The following is a 21,878-nucleotide window of genomic DNA, read 5'->3' on the forward strand; positions in this document are numbered from 1 at the left end:
TGACTGTCGCTTTGCTGTTCGTGACATGAGGTGAGATAACCGGGAGAGAACGTCCTCCTTCCTGGCTGCAGTGATCCTAAGGGTCCTCACTTCCCTCTTGCCAAGAAAACAAAAAGATCTTTGGAGTCATTGAAAAGATTCTCTCCATCAATCATTCTCTGCATTATCCCTGGATACCAAGTTCACATCTCATAGAATATGGGGAAACTTGGGCTCTCCAAGTATTTCACAATAACTCCTCTATCTTTTCTGCCATATAGTTATTGTGCCACATCTTGCTTACTTGAAAAAACCCAGTGCCTTGCCGAGTACTGTGATATGATCCAATTTTATGCATATGATGGGGACAGATGTTTCTCTGATGCAAATGGAAATTCAGAATTAGGTATTCCTTTCCTTAAATTAGAGTTGGGATCTTGACTCGGTGTCATCAGATCAGTGGACAAGAGGGCAGCTGGAGCTGGCAAGGTCACCACGTCTGCCCAGAAAGTTCAGAAGGCTAAATGAATAGTATCGCCAGTACTGGGCACCCCAGTCTTAACCAGTGGTGGAAGAACTGTCTCAGGACTGTTTGTCTTGATCAGCCATTTAAGCTTAATAGTAAAAGACTGATTGATAACAATGCATCATAAAACCTTGAAGAAACAGAATATTTTGTGGACCGTTTGTTTTTCTGTATGTGGCAGTTTTAACTTACTAGTTTTTAAATCAGTACTTTTTAATGGAAACAACTTGACCAGAAATCTGTCACAGAATTTTGAGATCCATTAAAACAAAGTTAATGAGAAAGAAAAAAAAGAAAGTGAGGATATAACTATAGGTTCAAAGGACTCAGGATATAACTAATAGGTTCAAACTTATTTTCTGTCCACACTTTAAAGATAGTGCTCCTTTTTCTTATTGTATGATTTATTGCATGATATGTTGTATGTATAAGTCTGATGTCAGTCTCTTTTTTCAAAGGCAATTTTTAGTATTTTCCTTCTATTTTTTTTATATTCACAAGTTGTTTTTTTTTTTTTTCAGGTGTAAATTCTTCTGTTTGTTGAGTTTTTTCCATCTCTGTAACCATGTTGGACTATCAGTTATTTTGATCAGTCTTAGTTGTTTTCTCATCTGCTGCAGAAGACTTTTTTTTCTCACATTTGCCTGCAGCAGAAGAGAGAGCTAGTCACCTGGTATCCAAGTCTCATAGTGATTGGTTAGCTTTGTGATCACCATTTTGTTTTCTAGTTTGCCTCTGCCTTATTATATATGCCTCACAGTCTGTGGTCCTCTTTCTTATATCTGTTCTATAGGTTTGGCGTAGGTACAGGAGAGTTCAGTGGTAGGCTTAGTCTGTTATTATGAATCCTCATCAGAAAAAAAAGTTTTTATAACGTATCAATCAGCAAGTGAATTTCAACATATCGTAAACCTGTGTTTTAGCTTAATGTTAAGATATTTGAGCTGGTACTATAGTCTAGTCTACTTATGGGATATCTTAAATACGAATGGGTTTTTTATCATTAAAAAATACAACTTTTAGGGCTTCCCTGGTGGCGCAGTGGTTGAGAGTCCGCCTGCCGATGCAGGGGACGCCGGTTTGTGCCCCGGTCCGGGAAGATCCCACATGCCGCAGAGCGGCTGGGCCCGTGAGCCTGTACGTCCGGAGCCTGTGCTCCGCAACAGGAGAGGCCACGACAGTGAGGCCCGCGTACCGCAAAAAAAAAAAAAAAAAAAACAACCTTTAAAGTAAAAGGCGTTCTTTAAGCATACTCTAAATAAATTTAATTTACTTTTTTCCAGAATCATACTCATGAACATTTTCTGGATCTTGGAGAATCCAAAAAGCAGCAAGCAAACCAACACAATTATCGTACGAGATCTGCATTGGAAGAGACTCCCAGACCTTCAGAAGAGATAGAAAATGGCACTAGTTCTTCAGATGTGAGAGCTCAGCACATTCATAGATTTCTGTTTCCATTTTTGCTTGTTTTTTTTAATGTAACTTTTATTCTTTGCATTCATTGTTATATTTATAGATGTAGCTCAAACATGGTTTGTCTAGGTCTTAAAATGATAGTGATAGTTGAAGGACCGTAGTGTGTATTCTGGGCATGGCACAGATGTTCATAACCTCAAGTCCACAAAACAAATGCATGTGAATTAATTATTCCCATTTTGAGGGCTCTGAAGTTCAAAGATGTTTAGATTACACATTTACCTAACTATTAAATGGTAGAGCAGGGACTAAACCCACGTTCCTTTCACTCCAAAGCCAAGTTTTTGAAATGGTACCATGAAGCTCTAGTCTGTAACTATAACTGATCAATAGACATTTGACAATTTTGGTTAGTTTTTAATCTCTGTACCAATTTATAGCTTTCTCAATGTAAATTTTTAAAATATTCCTTATGTACAATTATTTCCATAAATATCATTGTCCCTACTAAATTATATATTCTTTCAGCAAAGGGAATCCATTTGCAGTCACAAATCAGTCTTATTTAGCAATTACAATGGTCTTCCTTCCCCTGTCCCACTCTCCCTATTACCCCTTCACTCACAGTTAAGTCAGAGACTCTGTGATCTGAGATGTTGACAGCTACACATTTTTGAAGTCATGTTACGTTTTGCAGTGTTAGACATGTGTGGGGATTCTCCACATATATTCTCTATGGACAGGGCAATATTAGCACAAACCGAGAGTATTCTAACCATAATTTAAAAGTTAGTCTCCAGTGTTTTCAGGTCCTTGTATGGCCAGAACAAAATGATACGTTCAATCTGGCAAAAAAGATAAAATATACTCATTATATAAACTTGATACATTAACAATTTAGATATGCCACAGAATGTAAAATATATGTGTGCTATTTATTTGCATTATAAAATATTTATTTTTGAAAGATTTATAGTATTACTCTTAAATACTAAGTTTCTATAATATTTTAAAAATATTCAGCTCAAAATGTATTTCCAGGTATGTCTGTTACGTAAGAAAATTCTACCAATTCTTTGATTTGTCTTCAAAACTAATTTATTTATGCCTTAAATTTGTAGAGGAGAATAATAAGAAAAGAATATCACCTTTGGCACAATATATTAGTTAAAAATGAAAGGATCCGGGCTTCCCTGGTGGCGCAGTGGTTGAGAGTCTGCCTGCCGATGCAGGGGACATGGGTTCGTGCCCCTGTCCGGGAAGATCCCACATGCCGCGGAGCGGCTGGGCCCGTGAGCCATGGCCCCGCTGAGCCTGCGCGTCCGGGGCCTGTGCCCCGCAACGGGAGAGGCCACAACAGTGAGAGGCCCGCGTACCGCAAAAAAAAAAAAAAAAAAAAAAAGAAAGAAAGAAAGAAAGAATCTTGGGTTTTTGGTTCAAATAATTTGTACTTCCATATAGTACCTTTTTATTTTGTATTTAGAATGTAGAATTATGTTTCTGTTCTCCCCCTTTAAAGAAGTAATATACTAAGAGTGGGAATAATCAGATCACTTGTTTAGATTTTTTTTTCAGTTATATTGAGCAAAGGTTAAATTTGCTAAATAAAATTTACTCTGGATTTTGATCTTTTCATATTTGCCTAGTTTTCAAAGCCCTGTGGAATAGTTATGTAATACATTCTTCATTTTTAAGCCATCAAAACAGGAAAAATTTTCTCCCCAAGATATAACATTTAATTAGGGAAAAAAAAACATTTCATTATCCTGCAAAAAATGATCTGGATGTGCCCAGCAGTTAATGACACTGAACCAGTTCTTGTGTAGAGTGGGTCTAAGCTTTGAAGTAAAATGACAGGAGTTCAGAATAGGCTTTGCTGCTTATTAATTGTTCTGCCTTGGGTAAATTTCTTAGCCTGTTTAAGCTTTAGTTTCGTTTATTTAAATGACTCATTCTTATCACCAGCACTGTTTGTCTAGATCAAATGGGATGATATATACAAAGTGCTTAGAACAGTTTCTGATGTATACTGAAAGCTTAATTAATGTGAGCTGGTATTTTTATTGGAGCAAGATTTTGTGACCAAAAAAAAAAAAAAATACCAATTATTATAAAGAAAATGGCTTCACAGGTAGTATCCTGTGTTAACCAGTGAATATTTACTAAAGAGAAATCGGAGTGTTTGGGTAGTTTTTAATCCTCTCCATTTGTATAAAATAATACCTGAGTTGGAATATCCTTTTTTTATATGATAAAGCTATTTTAATAATAATAATAATAAAAACATAAAAGTTCCTAAATTTAAGTTTCTCAATGCATCTATAGAAAAAGAAAACTTAAATTTTAAAAAAGGCCCAAGAAGTAAAGTTGATATCAAATATTAATTTGGTATCACCCAGTCTAGAAGATGTGTTATGAGGCTTTTTAAAAAAATGTTAATCCACCCAAGAGATGGCTCTGAATCCAGTATTAATAAGTATTTTATCTTTGGCTACACTTAATATTTGGATACATTCAATAATTTTTGTATAAAAATATGAGACCTGTGTTTTACAACTAACTTAAATCAGGTTTTAATATAAATATCCTAGTATGATTCATACTATTAGATATCACTGATATTTTCTGTAATCATAGAATGTTATTCTGTAAAGCTATACAATAAAATATGTATTAACTATCTCTTAGGAAGGTGAAGTTGTTGCTGTCAGTGGTGGAACGTCTGAAGAGGAAGAGAGAGCATGGCATAGTGATGGCAGTTCTAGGTAATTTAATGAATTTTTATTCTTCCAAATGTAATGTAAATTCTTTGGAAAGCTGCCTTGATTCTTAATGTTAAATTCTTTTCTATCAGAAACATATTTCAGAGTCCCTTTGGGTTTAAAATTGATCTTTCTTCAGAGTTTTTTTGTAGTTGTCCAAAATTTAGATTTCCTTTGACATGTTTTCTCTAGTAGAAAAAAATTTTTGGATATTGTAACTGGATCTACAAAATGATGCTTTTAACTTTTTCTTAGTTGATATTTTATCTTCTGAATGCTGTTATATTTGTAATACTGAACCACAAGCTAGCTTCATTACTGGCTTTGAGAAATACTTATGCATTAAATCATGAAAGTAATGCAATTTTGTAGAAGTAACTGTCTTTTTTAATGGAATTTGTTGAATGCTAATAATATTTTCTTCCAGCAATGAGAATAAACTTTCCCTTTTTCCTGTTGTTCCCACCCCATTTGATCACGTAAGCGAGGATTCCTTCAGCTCCTTCTACTTACTGGTGATTCACATTGTTACAGGGCTTAATGGCCTTGGCTGACCTTGTGAGGTCTCAGTAGCAAGAAGTAGAGCCTTTGGGAATGGTAATTATGTTTAGCCCCTGATACTTATTCCCTGGCAGCACTAGCTCTTAAAATTGCCAAAGAAACCAAGAGGCTGTATTTAAGAATTCTTCACCTCTTTTTGTCATGGACTTTCCTATTTCCACAGTAGTTGCTCCCAGTAATGATATGCAAGTGTTCATTGTTATGTCTGGTGGTTTTCTGTATTTGAAACAAGACAGTAGAAGAAAAACTCACTTTCTTTTGGCTCAGCAGTGGAAATAGAGTATAGGCATATATTGGTGATATCTCAGGTTTGACTCCAGACCACCACAATGAAGAGAATATTGCAGTAAAGCAAGTCACACGAATTTTTGTTTTCCCAGTGCATATAAAAGTTATGTTTACTCTATACTGTAGTCTGTTAGGTGTGCAGTGGCATTACGTCTAAAAAAAATAATTAAACATTTTAAAACAGCATGAATCTGAAAATAATACTATTGGGAAAGTGGCACCGATAGACTTGTTCAGTGCAGAGTTGCAACAAACCTTCAATTTGTAAAAAAACACAGTGTCTATGAAGCACAGTAAAAACAAGGTATGCCTGTATCTCAAACCATGAAACAACATAGAGGTTCTTGTTTTGAAAAAGCAGTGTTGGCTTCAGCAGTTGGGGAAATTGTTGTAAAGTACATAGACCTCTGGGGTTTGTAGTCCGTGCTGGTGGCAGCAGATTTTCTGTAAGAGCTGAGTGCTCCAGAGAGTAACAACAGTGAGTATTTGGCGAGTGCCATTTACAGTGACCATGGCTGGGGTTAGAGTAAATAAATGTTCCTAAGTTGAGGATAGCCTAGGTGGCTATTTGCCCTGAAGATGTGTTCCCACATATCCAGAGTAGTGTCAGAAAATATTTTTTATTTAAGTTCTTCAAAATCATTTTAAGCTTTAAAATGAAGTCATGAAATCATACTAGAAAACACCTTAATTATTTGATTCTTATCTGTGATGATTATTCTTAGGGAGATAATGGGTAAATTACCCATAAAGGACACTCGGACCAGAGGGACAAGGTAGTAGCATAAAACTCCAGAAAAATATGCCTTCAGTGTTATCAGCAATGTGTTTAGAGGAGTGAGGATATACATCAGTAAATCTAGACAACCTGATTATTGATTTTAACACAGGATAATTTAGATTCCATTAAGGTAATTATATTTATAAAGCTATAAAATCAAGTAATGAAATATTCTCATGTACTAAAATTAAAACAGAAGATAACATAATTGGATTCTTTATTTTGCAGCATCAGTTTAGTAAAACTTAGGTCTGTTGAAGGTAAACTGAAAAGAAAGCTTGAGTTTCCAGTGAGATACAGCCAATGGCAAACACGATTGGTAGTGATACATAAAATATTAGGCCTGTAAAATATCAGGCCTGTATTTTTCTGAATCTTACTTTGCTTTGAAGCATAAGATACACCTAGGGTGTACACTGGAGATGCCGTGCAAAGTTGGCAGGCACAGTCTTCCCGCTGGGTAGGAGGACTTCTGGCCCTGCCAATTCAGTATCTAGCTACCATGAAGGCACCAGGGCTCTACCATGGTCGTTCCCGTGTCAAGGGGCCCACCTCCCCTCAAAAAGGAATCCCTATGCTTCTTCCTCAGTGACAGTACCTCCTATGCTATCTCGGGCTATCTTTCTGTTGTTGCTAGAACTGAGGAAAGTGACGCTGTGCTCCTCATTTTTTTATACTCCACAATATTTTGAACAAATGCAGCACTCAGAAATCTGTATGTTTGCTAAAATCATAGAAGGTACTTAAATTCATTGTTTAACTAGCACTACAACCTTATTTATCTTAAAATTTTTTGGAGGTACTTAAGTAAATTAAGTCTACAGACTTTTAAGAAACTATTTAGAAGGTGAGTTGAAAGTTAGGAAATATTTTTAGTTCATTTAATATGTACTGTTCTGTCATTACTTTTTATGATGATCTTTCTTTACATTTGCATACAACAAAGTCTTAAAGTGTATCTTATCTGTATTTTTTAAATCTCTTCTTTCCTTCTAGTGACTACTCCAGTGATTATTCTGACTGGACAGCAGATGCAGGAATTAATCTGCAGCCACCAAAGAAAATTCCTAAGCATAAAACCAAGAAAGCAGAAAGCAGTTCAGATGAAGAAGAAGAATCTGAAAAACAGAAGCAAAAACAGATTAAAAAGGAAAGAAAGAAAGTAAATGAAGAAAAAGATGGACCAGTATCACCAAAGAAAAAGAAGCCCAAAGAAAGAAAACAAAAGGTTGATTTATATATATATATGTTTTCTATAAAAACAAAGCATGCATTTTAAAAGTGCAGCTGATGAACATAAACATTTTTCAGGTGTACCAGCAAGTAATAGAAAAAACTCAGAAGTACGCAGTAGTAAAATAAAATATATTAAGATCTCTTTAGTTTCCTCAAGTTTTTAAATGTTTAGCATGTGAGAGTATTTACTTGTAGAATTACCATATTGTAAATATTGAGCATTTAATCGTATAACATGAGCAGATATTTTTCTTGAGACTCCAGTGGGATTTGTTTATTTATGTAAAAAAATAATGCTACAAAACACACAGTTTATTAGTCTTTTAATTGCCTTTACTTTTCAACCATCCTTACTGTTACTGCTGAAAATACTGTTGTGGTAACAAGCCTTCATTAATTTACAAAGCATGTGAGCCATCACTAGTCCTTAGGTCGGTAGTACTGGTTTGATTACTACATCTTTAGTCTGTGGATACTTTGAGACAGATCAGAGAAAGCAAGAGATGAATGTTATGTGAATAAGATCTGTTAGCTGTTACGGAGTCGGAATTCTTTAAAAACAAGAACTGTTTAAATTTTGCTCTAAAGTAAATGAAGTGCAAGGGACACGTTTTGTATTCCCCAGAAGATTGTAAGTTCGAGGCACATTTGGTTAAACAAATGGAAGATTTTTTTAAAACCTCTGCCATTTTTGGAATCAAATAGAAGTTGTTATCTGTAGAATTAAATACTAGGGAGTTGGTAGGGTCTCTATCTTTAGAGAGCTTTGAAAAATTTTAGGACTACTTCTGTCTTAAGTGTTTATTTTTTCTTCATCCATTGAGCGCTTGTTTGTTTCAGCTTTATAATTATGGATTACTTTAATCTGCATTCCTCAGCCTACTATCCTTTTTGTCACCTCCTTTGCCTTTGTCTAGGGGATATTTACCAAAGAGAATACCACACATTAGCCACAATATTTCTCTTCTTCCTTGTCAGTGATGATAAATGTAGGCTGACCCATTATTTTACATAGTAGACAGATAAAACCGATTTAGCCATGTATCTGGCTAATGGGGTAAACTTTTTTTTCATCTCAAGACAGTTTTGATGAACTTTTGAGGTTTGCAGTGTTACCTCACATAATTCTTTTGTCCCAGGAGTGCAGTCTACTTCACCTGGTCCCCTTTTATTTGATGATTATCCATAAACTAATACCTCAGGCTCCTTCACACATGCTACATTTGGATCCACTGTTACTGTTCGGCATATTTTCATTTCACTGTTTTGCTTAAAGTATTACCCCAGGGTCTGTCTGCCACTAAATTTATGTGGGACAGATTTTAAATAGCATAAGGTTAGGATGTTACAGGCTACTCCCTGTAATTTGGTTTTTGTTCACATGGTTTGTTGTTAGCCTATCAGTGAATCTAACAGTAGATAGAACTGTTCTTATTCCTTAGTCATCTTATCTCAAGTAAACACAATATTTCCCTTCTTACGCATAGAGTTGTAGAGCTGAAAAGTAACTGAGACATCATTAATTAGTTGGTATTTATTGCGTCTATGAAAAAATGAAAATATTTTCCATATGATTGTTTGAAGTAAGCAAAGAAAAAAAAAAAACCCAGTTAGGCAAATACAGAAAATGCTTATTAAAAAATAGAATTCTCGAGAGATACAGTAAAGTTATCTCAGATATTATCTGACATATATCCCTTATTCTGTTAGGAGCTCTGGAAATCAGAGCGATGAATTTTTATCTAGTGCCTGCAGTTTATAAAGCAATACAGTGGATAAAAAGAAGTGTAAGATGTAGTACTTGCTCCAGAAACAATGTGTGACTAACAAGTTGTTTGAATCCCGCCCCCCCCAAAAATAGAATAAATATCACATGATAAAATATGTTTGATTGGCAAAGTAATTTTATAGATAATAACTCAGAAACCAAATGGGGCCATCTTATCTTAGAGTTTCACATAAGCTTTCCAGAAGAAATAAGATTTTAGGTGGGCCTAGAAGAATATCCATGGATAGAAAGGAAATAAATCAGTTAACCTGTATCTCCAAAATTAAAGAAATCGCAATTCATGAGGCTGGAAATTTAGAGACATGTTAATGCATTTTATCCCCTAAGTGGTTGTAAGTACTAACTGACAGAAATCTACTATAACCAAAACTTCTAGGTTCCCCAAGAATTGTTGAGGAATTGTCATAATGTTTATCATAATGATTCTTGTCTATGCCACAGTCTTACAGTTATAAATATGATTACTTCTATTTAATATCCAACTTACCTGGCTTCAGGTAAGAGTTGTTAGCTATCCTAATCGACATTCTGGGAAGAAATGTTTGCCTTAGTATATTAATAGTTCATATTGAGGCTGGAATAAGTAATTTTTAGACTTTTCCTACCTTTTTTCCTTTTTACTAAGTCAAAGGAAACCTTTTTTCAAACACTTTAACTGAACACCTCATCATATGTAAGACTGATACGATCTGTGGATCTTACTCTGTGATGTGCTCAGTGCATAACAGTAGTGGCTACTCAGTAACTACGTGTAGACAAAATAACTGTTCACATGTCATGTGGCTTAACATCTTAAAACTAACACAGAGCAAAATTTATTTTCTAAGCTTTCCCCTCTAACGTACTGCACTTCAGCCTTCCTCATCTCAGCAGTGACAACTCCAGTTGTTTACACCAAAACCCTGTAATTCTCCTTTTTCTCTCATTCCACATTCAGTCCATCAGGGAATTATTATCATGGCTCTGTCTTCTAAATACATTCAGCACTTGACTGTTTTCACCACTTTTGCTATCATGCTAGTGTCAGCTACTGTGAACTCTCACTTGTATTACGGCAGTACCCTTCCATCTCACTTCCTGCTTCTACCCTCATCCCCCTAGGCTCTGTTTTCTAAAGCAGGGATCAACAAACTTTTTCTGTAGAGGGCCAGCTACTCCACCATTGTAGCCTAAAAGCAGCCCTAGACAATACATAAACGAATGGGTATGGCTTTGTTCCAATAAAATTTGATTTATAAAAGAAGATAGTGGGCTAGACTTGGACCATGAACCATAATTTGCAGATGCCTGCTCTGATGCATCCAGAGTGATCCTTTTAAAATATGTCAGATCCTATCACTCTTCTGCCTAAAATTCTCCAATGGATCCATCTCACAAATAGTAAATGCCAAAGTCTTTTACTCCTCCCTTATTCTCCAGGGAGAGTTCTCCTGATGTGCTTAACTGAGAAAAACAAAGGTGGTTAATAGGAAGAAGAGTTAATAGGAAAATGAGTATTAAGTAGCAACTATAGCATACCTGCTGCAGATGGTGTTCTCGACACCCATTATGACCGTTTTTCTTTTCATGAACTTTCATTAACTCACAGTGATAACTACCTTATAACCAACTTCTCTTTTTTTTAACAAACGCAAGAGAATAAAATTTAGCAATCTTAGTTTACAAACACTGAACCAAAACATTTTTAATCAGCTGCATGAAGTTTCTGTCTCTACTTACATACGTTAGGTTTCAGCTCTTAGAAAGTCCATTTTTCCAGAGTCTAAGGTAACAATATCCAGACTATGATGGCCACCTGTAGGTGACCAGAAAATTTTAACTTTTTCTCAAAGGCCTAGTCACAAAAGTAAGAGACCTGGCTTGACAGCATTCTGTTTGGAAAAAAAAAAAAAATCTGAAAAAAAAAATTTTTTTTAGAAGCTTGTGTGTGAAATGGCTACTTTAAAAGGAGTAAAGGAATGTTCTTGGGCTACGTGGAAGTATAATGCCCAGCCCTTGGAAACAGTTAGCCTTCTGTATCTTGGCACTGGTCAGCCCATATGAGAATATCTTACTTAGTTCTTACTAACACGCTTATGACTAGGATTTTTTTAAATAAAATCTCGAATATGCTTCGGTCTGTTACATGGAGTGTTTATGAAACTGATAGGATTTTGAGAGGAAAGAAAGGTGACAGAGCTTATACTTTGGTGTTTTGGGGAATATCTTGTCACCTAGTTTTGTTTTGAATATTGTCTGTAGAGCTTTGGTTTATCTAGTTCTTTTTTTATGGAGTGATTTGGAGAAATCGAATATAACTATACTGCCACTGCTGCCATCTTCCCAGAGTAAGGTTTTTAATGCTTAATATACATTTTTGTACAAAGATCCCTTCCCCTTTTATTTTTTAAACTACCTTCGTAGTTATTTTAAAGGGCAGATTGATGGATTAATGCTTTCATGATAATATTACTTTACATTGTTTTACACTTAGAGATTGGCTGTGGGAGAACTAACGGAAAACGGTTTGACGTTAGAAGAATGGTTACCTTCAACATGGATTACAGATACTCTCCCCCGAAGATGTCCATTTGTGCCACAAATGGGTGATGAGGTATTTTTTAACTTCTAAAAAATATCCTTTGTTTCATTCAAGTAACTTTAAATACTTTTTATAGCTCTTGAAACAGAACTCTAGAAAATTGCAGCAGTTTTATAAAGTATCTCATTTTACATATTTGTAGCTGTATGTGGAAAAAGGAAAATTAGGAGGAAAGCTTTACTGATAATCTTTTTTGAGGCTACTGTAAAAATTGCAATAGCAAATTAAATACTGTAAGAGAACAGAGGTTTCGTTGACATTTTAAAAACTAATACATATTTTTTAATAAGAGGATTTTATGGCCAGTTTTCTTTTTCCTAAATTAAAATATATTTATATGGTAAAGGAAAAACAAAATTCAGCCTTTTATTTTTATTTAATTTTATTTCATATATGTATTTTATTTAAATAACTATAATATTCATAATATGTTTCTTAGATCTTAAAAAAATCTATTATATTCGAAATATCATTTCATTTTTAAGAAAATATGGTTGGCCATCATTTTGGACTATGTTCTTGTGAATTTGAAATGAAAATGTAAGATTAGACCAAACTTTTCCACTCAGAAGTTCATGTCTCCTTGTTTTATGCATCAATGTTAAGAGGCAGCGTTATCTGGTGTTCAGTAGATTCATAGTAATAAGTTAGGAATTCAAATAGAGGCTTCTTTAGCGGAGCACTCTAACAGTAGAAGGTGACAGGTGGCAGTTGACAGTTTTAAAAAAAAAAAGGAAAACAAAAACTTTTTAATGCAGGAGTAATAAGTAGCTCTAAAGTTCCAGGCAGCTGGAGCAATAATGATATTAATGAATAGAATGAATGTGTGTAAGCTAATGGGTATCGCAAAATATTGCTAAGAACTTAATAGCATTTTTTGAAATTCCAGCAGCATTTTTTAACAAGCTCAACTATTTATCGTGGGAAGAACACTTGGGGTCAGACTGCTGTATTCACATCCCGGTTCTCTAGGGTGGTAGTCAGGAGTCACTTAAATTTGACCTCCATAAATGAGTATAAATATATGCCTTGTTCTCCTTATAATGATAAAATATATGTGAAAATATATTTTTCATTTTAAAGTTTCCTGCATTTGTACAAACTGCTTGCTATAAAGGTAGGTGAATAATCAACTAAACATGACCCCTAGTTACAACTTACTTTATTATGCAACATAAATTAACTTATTTTGAATCCAAAAATAAAATGGTGAAACCAAAAAGCCAAAAAGTAACTGCTTATCCTAACCTCTTAATGTTATTTAGAACACTATGGTTATGATTAAGTGACAGTAGGACAGCTTGAGGAAAAGAAGGGGAAAAAAAACCCAAAATATTAGAATTTCTTTTAGTTTAAGGGACATTAAATTCTCTATGCAGTTTCAGCTGATACCGTGTATCTTGTGTCAAAGGAAACACATTCAAGTTTTAAAATTGTGACTTTATTTACTTTTTAGGTTTATTATTTCCGACAAGGACATGAAGCATATGTTGAAATGGCCCGGAAAAATAAAATTTATAGTATCAATCCCAAAAAACAGCCATGGCATAAAATGGAACTACGGGTATGGTGTTTATAATTTAATAGTCCAGAAAGATGTGATGATAGAGGAAATTGTATTGAGTGTTACTATTTTCACTATAAGAAACTGTATCATGAAGATACCTTTTTTAATTGAAACAATCTGGGGAGTAGAAGGTGTTTAATTTCTAAAGAAACATAAGATTGAATTTATATATTCCAGTAGTTTATAAGTTGGGAATAAAATGTAATTATGGTGAGAACTGGACAATATTAACATCTAAGGCAAACTTCATCTTTGTAAATTTCGAAGTATTTCTAGGTTTATCAGCAGTAGTTTAAAATTATTTCCATGTCCTTGGAACTGTGTTAGAAAACTCCTATTTCAATAAAGTTTTCCTTTTTCTTTCTTTTTTTTCTTTATTTTGTTTTCTCTTTTTTTAATTGAGATATAACTTGCATCCTATAAAGTACACCGATAAGTACACAGCTCAGTGGATTTTTACATATACATACAGAGTAATCACCTAGATCAATATTAAAATGGATAACTTTTTTTATTATGTTTAGCAGTTTATTTTGTGAAGATGGCTTCCTATTTTCTGTATCTTCCTCAGGAACAAGAACTGATGAAAATAGTTGGCATAAAGTATGAAGTGGGATTGCCTACCCTTTGCTGCCTTAAACTTGCTTTTCTGGATCCTGATACTGGTAAACTGACCGGTGGATCATTTACCATGAAGTAAGGACTGTTGAAAGAGGCAATAGTTTCTTAGTATTGTAGATTATTTTTCAAGATCCAGATAAATTTGAACGCCTTTTAGATATTTGTAAGTATATGACCTAATCAGTTTGTTTCTCTTTGTACTTAGGTACCATGATATGCCTGATGTTATAGATTTCCTAGTCTTGAGACAACAATTTGACGATGCAAAATATAGGCGGTGGAATATAGGTGGGTAATTTATTTAGAAGCTGTAATGTTTGCTTTATCTAATAAGTAACTTACTATTTTTCATAATTTAGGTAAAGATAATCAGAAATCTTGCCATTTGCAGGAATGTTAATAAGAGAGTAAGATATTGTGTCAGGAAGTTATTTATTTATTTTTAAGAATGAAAATACTTTTAATTTAGATGATGCTGAAATTCCAGACATTTTCTCTCTTGTATTTCTTAACTATGTATAAAATTGTTTACAGCTATTCCTTCTGCTGTTTTATGTGCTGAATTAAATTTTTATCCAAAGGAATTAGTGACAGAATTCAAACTTGAAGCAAAAGCAGTCTTCCAGTTCAAAATGTTTAATAATTTGGACTGGGACTAAAACTGAACTGACATTTTTCTTTTATTGGTTAACTCTGTTAAAATTAAAGCTAATATTGTAATCAAGACTCAAAAAAAACTTCTAAAATCCTTAGAAGTCTCCAGGCATTTAAGGTGCATTAATTTATGTACAGATGGATGTGCTATTTTCTAGAGTACTCCTTTTAAAAATTCCAAACAGGGCCACTCTGTCATCTTGGAGTAGACTCTGGTGCCTATATGGCTTATTTGGTTTGAAAAAGCACATCAGTTGACGTGGCATTTCATCCCTCTACCAGTGCCATTGGAAGGCCTTTGTGTGGTGATTGTTGTCTCTTGTTTGGTCTTGGTAAACGTAGAAATTTACATGTGTGCTGTAAAAAGAAAAATTATGGAAATGCAAGTCATTAAAATTAGGGACATGCAAGTTACAGAAAAAAATTTACATCCCATGTACCCGTTTCTCTGGAAGCTTTGAAAGATGTGTTCCATCAAATAAGGGAGTAAAGAAAAAGACACGGAATCTCCGCAGGAGACAGGAAATTCAGAACAGGAAAGCACTAAAAGGAATTCCAAAATAACAGTCAACAGAAGTCTCAGGATAGCATCTGTTTAGCAAGTCTGTAAAACGAACAGTCCAGAAAACATTGTCCTCTAAGAGTGAAATCATCAGGGACAAAAAAGTGAAACGGATAAATTGTATAAGATGTTTGACTTTGTGGGAAATTATATATTGAAGAGTGTTTTATAGTTTGAGCTATTAGAGAATGTGGGAAGACATAAATTCAGAGAAAACCAACCATAAGAAAATGAAGCAATTATACAAAATTATATAGGAAAGGAATTGTGTGCTATTTGGCTCATTAGCAAACAATATTTATACAGTGTAGTCATGACAGGAAATCTGAATATGGATTAAATAAAATGCACATACCCTTTATATACAGTTATATGGAGAGAGACCAATATTTAATGTCTAAAATTGAAGAGTGAAGAAATAGCTATATACTCATATTTAGAAAACCGTAAGTAAATTCAAGAAGAAAGAGTTAAAAGTTCTTGCTTTTAGATGTAAGCCTTTGGTACATATGATTTTTAAAATTATTTACATGGGGGCCTCCCTGGTGGCGCAGTGGTTGAGAGTCCGCCTGCCGATGCAGGGGATACGGGTTCGTGCCCCGGTCTGGGAGGATCCCATATGCCGCGGAGCGGCTGGGCCCGTGAGCCATGGCTGCTGAACCTGCGCATCCGGAGCCTGTGCTCCGCAACGGGAGAGGCCACAACAGTGAGAGGCCCGCGTACCACAAAAAAAAAAAAAAAAAAAAAAAAAAAAAAATTATTTACATGTGTTAGTTGATAAGATCAATTTCATCTCTTATTTTTGAGGACATGCATCCGCCAGTAAATTGGCGGAACAAATATTAGCAGTCAGAGTCCAGGAGAACATTCTAGAAATGCACTGACAACCTAAGCAAAGAAATACGGCAAGTATTGGACAAATCAGAGAGATATTTCAAATGGATGTACATCAGAATGTTCTCATTTGGATCTTATCATTTTTCTCCCCTAAATTTATACATTACTGTTTCTTCTAAAGTTAATACTAGTTAGTCTTCTATTTCTGAAGATATTTACATGTATCTACCAACTGCCATTTAAAATTACATCAATAATAATTACTTCAGCTTGTCCTCAGGTATGTTTAAGGCTTGCTCTGTTAGACTGTTCCTTGCTTAACTTTATTGTCATTAGCCTGCAGTATCGCTCATTGTGGTCAGGCACACATTATCCAGTTCCAGTTCTTCCTCTTTAGCGTACTGTCATCAGTCTGGGTACAATAGGATTGTAAGAAATAGCTTTGTGAAACTCATTATTATGTTTACTGTAAGGTGTCGGAGGTGTCAATAATGCTGTTTATTAAATTATATATTAACTTCTCACTAAGGGTAGTGTCACTAATATGCATCTGAGGAGCAATTAGAGACTCATAGTCTAGTAATAGATCATGTTTCCCTCTTAACATTGGCTGTTAGAATGCTTGAATTTGAATCTAAATTTGATCCCAGTGTGTACCCACTCAGAGTATATATATACACATATATATAACTCAACAACATGCAATTGTGTTCTGTTAATTTAGCCTGACTCCAGCTTTCTTTTGTGTCATTAAATTTCTTTTTTTTTTTTTAATTCATTTTATGCTATATAGTTGGCCCTCTGGATCCATGGGTTCTGCCTCCACAGATTCAACCAATCTTGGATCAAAACTATTACAAAGATTAGTTGTTTTTGTTTCTTTTTTATTTGTTTCTATAGGAAAGGGAAAGTGAGTGTATAGATGAGTGTTAGTAACTTAAGGGTGATTGAGTCAAAGGAAAGAAGGTTGGATTGTTGTTGTTTGGTTTGTTTTTAGGCTGGACTCTTAATTGTTGGTTAGAGGAACTTCCCTACAGAAAGTAAGAAATTAAAGATAGACTATAAATATTTTTTGGGAAGAAGTTATCTGTGTTTTTATTTGAATGAAAAATTTGTGCGTAGTCCTAATGATGTGCTAGATTGGTAAAAATGTTTAAGATAAGAGTGAATTTCTCTTACCATAATAAAATGTAAAAAATGGTGCTGAAAAGTCAGTCACACTTCATGTGTGCTTATTAAATAACTTATTCCCTCAGTATTGCTGATTTTATTTATTTACTTATTTATTTTGGAGTGTGTAGGTTATTTTTCATAGGTCTTTTAAAATCATACAGGCAATTTAAGTATCTTAAAGGAAAGAGGAGTAACAACAGCAGTGTTTCATTTCAGAGTAATGAGATGGCTTTTATTCTTGTCCAGGTGACCGTTTCAGATCAGTCATAGATGATGCCTGGTGGTTTGGAACAATTGAAAGCCAGGAGCCTCTTCAACCTGAGTACCCTGATAGTTTGTTTCAGTGTTATAATGTTTGGTAAGGAAGTATTATATTTTTGTTCAGCCTAACTTGTTTTGAATGTTTTCCCCGTCTGTTAATAAAATGATAAAGATACTACTTTTAAACACTGAAGTAATTATTTTTACAATGTGATTTTATTAAAATTGCAATGCAATGTTTAGATTTTTTAATATAAAGGTTTTCCTTCCTTTAAGCTGGGACAATGGAGATACAGAAAAGATGAGTCCTTGGGATATGGAGCTTATACCTAACAATGGTAAGTGTATGTTAAGCTTTTTGCGTCTGTATTATGGAATTAATTTCTTAACTAAAAATCTGATTTGCTAACTTGCAACTACAAAGAGTTCTTAATGAAGACCAAGTAGAAAATATTCATTCCACAAATATTTATTACACACCTATTATTGACCCTGGAGGTAGGGGAGGCATAACAGTGAAAAAAATTAGACATAATCCTTGCCCACTTGGAATTTGTAGTTTAACAGAGAAGGCTGAAATTAATTACAGCAAAATATGATACTGATTTGCTAATTATTATCCACTCTAGAACAGGGGTCCCCAACCCCCGGGCAGCAGACCGCTACTGGTCCGCGGCCTGTTAGGAACCGGGCCGCACAGCAGGAGGTGAGCGGCGGGTGAGGACCGAAGCTTCATCTGCCGCTCCCCATCGCTCGCATCACCACCTGAGCCATATCCCAGTCCCACCCCCAACCCCCAACCCCCACCTCCCATCCATGGAAAAATTGTCTTCTATGAAACTGGTCCCTGGTGCCGAAAAGTTTGGGGACCGCTGCTCTAGAAGATGAGCACTTGGGATCAAAGATATTTTTGTAACTCCAGCAGAATACATAGAATACAGTGTAATACTGAGAGTTCAGGCTTTTGAGTAAGACTTAGATTCCTATCCTAGCTCTGCTGTCTTTTATCTATGTCATCTTGACAAGTTCCTTTAAATCTCAAAACTCCAGATTCTTAGGATTCAGCTTTTGAAACTATGTAAACTAATACTTTCCTTATAGGGCTGCTATTAGAATTAAATGATATCATATGTGTAAAGTGCTGATTATAGAGCCTGACACATGTAAGGGCTCAATGAGTAGGTAATTATAATTAATAATAATAACCATCATCTTGCATATGGCCTGATGCATTGCCTTAGGATTTGGGAGTTAGCCTTAGGCAGTGAGTATGACATCTTCCTGGAACTGAGAAAAGACCAATGTGGCTGAAGCCTGGAGATTGCATTTTCTTTCTATTTCATTGTCCATGTTTGTTTCAGTTTTAAAAAAATACAACACACATAATTGTGTATGCCTAAAAGGGTTTAAAGGGATATATACCAGATTATTAATAATGATCATTTATAAAGGGTGGAGATATGAGGACTTCCACAAATTATCTTTTACATTATTCTGTATTGTTTGATTTTTTAATAGTATGTTACTTTTACTATCATGTAAGAATAAAGATTTTAAAAAACAAAAAGAAAAAAAAGCCTGACTTGTAACATAGTAGAAATAATCATTTATAAATGGAGCTCCTCACTAGTTATTGTATTCTAAAAAAGCAGAGAAAAGACAATGTGGGAAAAGTAAACCCAATCTGGTAAATCTTAGAAATGAGAAAATGGTCATGCTGATTTTGTTCAAAACTAGTACTTTCTAGAAATTATCACTTTGAGATACCAATATCAATAATGTCTTTTTCATCTCATTGCTAAATTAGAGCTGTTTAAAATATCTTAATCAACTTGTAAATGTGTTACATGGCTTATCTTCTGGTTTTATTTCCTTTGTGAAGGTTTGAATTTGAAGTCACATCAGACTATTGTGAATATGAGAGAAATGAAGCTAATCGATGTTGTAATGCTTGGGGTATTTCTTGAAATGAATTAGTGACAGTAATATACTGCTTGTCTCCTACCTGAATATATTGCTATGTGGAGGGGGTGGTTTTTGTTCCTTTTGGATACACGTACATAGGCCCTTATAGAGTTTAGTTACATTTTGGGAGGAGGAGAAATTTTGTAAACTAATAGTAGCATATTTCGAAATGTTTCTCTCATGAAGTCTAGTTCAAAGAAAAAATTGCTTGGCAGATTTGTAGATTTTATGTCACCACCCCCCACTAAAGATTCTGTTAAAGATTCAGGCATGCAGAAAGCATACCTTCATCATTTAAGAGCAAAAAGCATAAGAATCATCTGTCAGTGTTCATAATTCTCTCTGTTCCCACATTTTAAAAAACTGAGCCTTTGATTGAAGCATTTCTGAAAGAATACCACTTTTGCTCAGTTTCACCTGTGCGTTTTATCAAAGTAAACATGGAGATTATACATTATGAAATGATTCAGAAAACTTTTAAATTTGCATCATTTTATAGGAATACTTTCTCCTTCACCTGTAACTGATAATAGAACAAGTTGTCAGGTATAATTTTGGAGAAGTAATTATATGCTCATCTAGAGAATTATGAAATTAATGTTTTAAAGAATAAATTTTATTGACCCTTGAAACATACTTTCCTTTAATGAAAATAAAGAGTATACTTGCCAAACATTTACAAAATTATACTTTAATTTTATAACAATATTAACTCTGATTTCTAAAGGTAACCTAAATATTAATAAATTACCACATATTTTCACTAAATCTTCTTTCTTTCTATTTCAGCTGTATTTCCTGAAGAACTAGGTACCAGTGTTCCTTTAACTGATGTTGAATGCAGATCATTGATCTATAAGCCTCTTGATGGTGAATGGGGTTCCAATCCCAGGGATGAAGAATGTGAAAGAATTGTTACAGGAATAAACCAGTTGATGACACTAGGTAAATAATAATAACACATGAATATAGATAGAAGATGTTGCCAGAAAGCAAAGGAAAGGAAAAATACTATTATTCAAGCAAAACTTTTTTCCATAATATCATGTCATTGTTTTCAAACATTTTTAAGTGGTATTTTTTTTTCAATGCAATTTTACACAGGGCTTAAATATCTAAAACAGTTATAAATGAGACTGCTCTAGCTGAATTTCAGAGTGAGGGACCCCAGAAACACCAGGGGTACCGTTGAAAAACCTAGATCCTCCAGAACCTAATTTTAACATCCTTGACATACTCAAGCTGACATGATGTGACTTGAAAGAGGAGGGCTGAAAGCTGAATTATATGGGTAACTGTACCAGTTTTCCTCTTAACTTGATATACGTATACACAATAGAATATTTGTAAAGGGAAGGGAGAGGGTATATGAACTGCTTTGCTTTATTAAAAAAAAAAAAGAAAAAGAACAATGACCACAAAGCATGATTATCTGAACTTTTGGTGCCCAAAATAACTCTAAACTAGTGTGGTGGTTTGTATTATCCTAGACTTCCAGTAAGGAATGAGCTTTAAAGAGTCTAAGGGAGAAATTAACATGAATAAGAGCTGAAGATATTGGAGACACATGTTGGATGATATTTTCATCTGAAGTCTTTTAAAATATGGGCAACACTTAATTATTGTCTCAGATACTATCTTAGGTAATTTTAGTAATTATGTCAAAACAGTTACTGTCAAACACATAACATAGATTCAGGAATGGCCTGGTTTTAATTTTAGAAATACATGTAGATGTTCTTTAATAAGTCAGTTTTATATATTGTCTGTCATCTCTTTTCTTCTAAGGAATCCATAAATAAATACTCCTAGAATTTTGCAGTATAAATGTAGACATAATAAAAAGTGAGACTGTGTGTTAGCTAAACTGTATGTATTTTCTATCAGAAGATAGTGGTAGACTAATGGTTATGTGGATTAGAACTTAAGGCTTAATTCAAACAGAATTTTGAAGTATTTTAAGTAATACAAAAATAAATTTATAAACGTATTTGTTTGTTTATCTTAGATATTGCTTCAGCATTTGTGGCTCCTGTGGATCTGCAAGCCTATCCCATGTATTGCACTGTGGTGGCATATCCAACGGATTTAAGTACAATTAAACAAAGACTGGAAAACAGGTTTTACAGGTTAGAACCATTTGCTGTAGCTACTACCAAAAGAAAGCTAAGTGATTCTTTCACCATTTTACTGATCCTCTCTAGCTGTGTTTCTCAAACTTCAATGTGCACGCAAATCACCTTGGGGATCTTGTTAAAATGTAGGATCTGGTAGTAGGTTTAGAGTAGGACCTGAGATTGCGTTTCTAGCAAGTTC

The 21,878-nt window shown here is 34.4% G+C and overlaps 1 protein-coding gene across 1 annotated transcript in view; it reads left to right on the forward strand.

Annotated features, from left to right (window-relative positions):
• PHIP (PHIP subunit of CUL4-Ring ligase complex) overlaps positions 1–21,878 on the forward strand; it is a gene marked incomplete at both ends in the record, with an annotated part of 122,283 nt that overhangs the window by 81,467 nt on the left and 18,938 nt on the right. The window contains 11 exons of the mRNA XM_079716072.1: positions 1,789–1,929; positions 4,613–4,689; positions 7,313–7,544; positions 11,815–11,934; positions 13,379–13,486; positions 14,061–14,185; positions 14,316–14,398; positions 17,583–17,694; positions 17,874–17,935; positions 20,352–20,507; positions 21,571–21,691. Of these exons, the coding sequence (XP_079572198.1) occupies positions 1,789–1,929; positions 4,613–4,689; positions 7,313–7,544; positions 11,815–11,934; positions 13,379–13,486; positions 14,061–14,185; positions 14,316–14,398; positions 17,583–17,694; positions 17,874–17,935; positions 20,352–20,507; positions 21,571–21,691 (1,337 nt within the window). The remainder of the gene's footprint in view (positions 1–1,788; positions 1,930–4,612; positions 4,690–7,312; positions 7,545–11,814; positions 11,935–13,378; positions 13,487–14,060; positions 14,186–14,315; positions 14,399–17,582; positions 17,695–17,873; positions 17,936–20,351; positions 20,508–21,570; positions 21,692–21,878) is intronic.

The sequence above is a fragment of the Hyperoodon ampullatus genome (assembly GCF_949752795.1).
Source record: "Hyperoodon ampullatus genome assembly, chromosome: 12".
Taxonomy (NCBI): Eukaryota; Metazoa; Chordata; class Mammalia; order Artiodactyla; family Ziphiidae; genus Hyperoodon; species Hyperoodon ampullatus.